The sequence below is a fragment of the Monopterus albus genome, unplaced genomic scaffold (assembly GCF_001952655.1).
Source record: "Monopterus albus unplaced genomic scaffold, M_albus_1.0 scaffold1.1, whole genome shotgun sequence".
Taxonomy (NCBI): Eukaryota; Metazoa; Chordata; class Actinopteri; order Synbranchiformes; family Synbranchidae; genus Monopterus; species Monopterus albus.
In genome coordinates this window covers 6,260,285-6,261,409 of record NW_018127881.1, presented here as the reverse complement: position 1 = coordinate 6,261,409, position 1,125 = coordinate 6,260,285, and the positions used below count along the sequence as shown (strand labels likewise).

At 42.2% G+C, this 1,125-nt stretch overlaps 1 protein-coding gene across 2 annotated transcripts in view; it reads left to right on the top strand.

Moving 5' to 3' along the window:
- chd5 (chromodomain helicase DNA binding protein 5) overlaps positions 1–1,125 on the top strand; it is a 44,017-nt gene that overhangs the window by 38,758 nt on the left and 4,134 nt on the right. For both annotated transcript variants that reach the window (XM_020612534.1, XM_020611740.1), the window contains exon 38: positions 312–475. In XM_020612534.1, the coding sequence (XP_020468190.1) occupies positions 312–475 (164 nt within the window). The remainder of the gene's footprint in view (positions 1–311; positions 476–1,125) is intronic.

Here is a 1,125-nt window from a genome sequence, read left to right as displayed (position 1 = left end):
AGAGTTGCTGTAGGTTTTCACCCGATGCCCATATGGTAGTGTCATCAGCAAATAAAACCACTTTCACTAAATCAGAAACCTTGCATATATCGTTAATGTATAATATAAATAATTTAGGTCCCAAAACAGAACCCTGAGGCACTCCACATACAATGTCCAGCTCACTCGATTGGTATTCACCCAACTTCACAAATTGACGCCTCTGTGCCAAATAACTTCTAATCCATTTCAGAGCCATTCCTCTGATCCCATATACAGAAGTAAAACTGCTCTTTCTGATAAGCTGAGCGTGTGTTCTCATGCGCCTACAGTGCTGAACCAGCTGGAGGAACTTCTGAGTGACATGAAAGCAGATGTGACACGACTGCCCAACATGCTGTCTAGGATCCCGCCGGTGTCGGCCCGCTTGCAGATGTCTGAGCGGAGCATCCTGAGCCGACTCACCAGCCGAGGCAACGAACCTCCGCAGCAGCAGGTGAGATACTGTAAGCACAGGTGGACAAGTCAGTTGGCTTTCTGAAACTCTATAACAAGTAATTATTCCTTGGTATCATATCAAATACAAGCTAGTCTTTTGTCTGATTTATGTAATAATAACAAGAAAGTTACCTGAACTTATTTGCTTTAAAACAGCCAGTTTTACCACTACAAGATGGCAATTTGTTAGACATGGCTGGTGATCACTATGCAGTGGACGCTGGGGATTCATAAGGGTGAAGAAACAAGACTCACTGAAATGTGAGAGAGGGCTGAGTAAATAAAAAAAAAAATATATGTTTATGGCCAAAAACATTAAGTATTCTGTAGTCATGACTCAGCAGCCACATTATTCCTGCAAAACCCTGTGGAGACTCATGTGCTTCCCCAAGTGTAATGAGGAAAAAGTAGTTGTTTACTTTCACCACTGAGCTCCATGTTTCACTCCCAAAGGATTTCACAAAGACTGCGTTGTCTCATTAAATTCAAGTGTCGTGCGTCTGTTCACCAGAGTTGAATGTGTGTGTTTTATTTTCTGTTATACGAGAGATTGTTTCAGCTCAGCGGTGTGATTGGTCATGCACTGTAAGGTGTTTTTGTTTTTTATTTTTGGGTTGCTATGCCAGCTTCTGTTGTAACCAGGGAAAG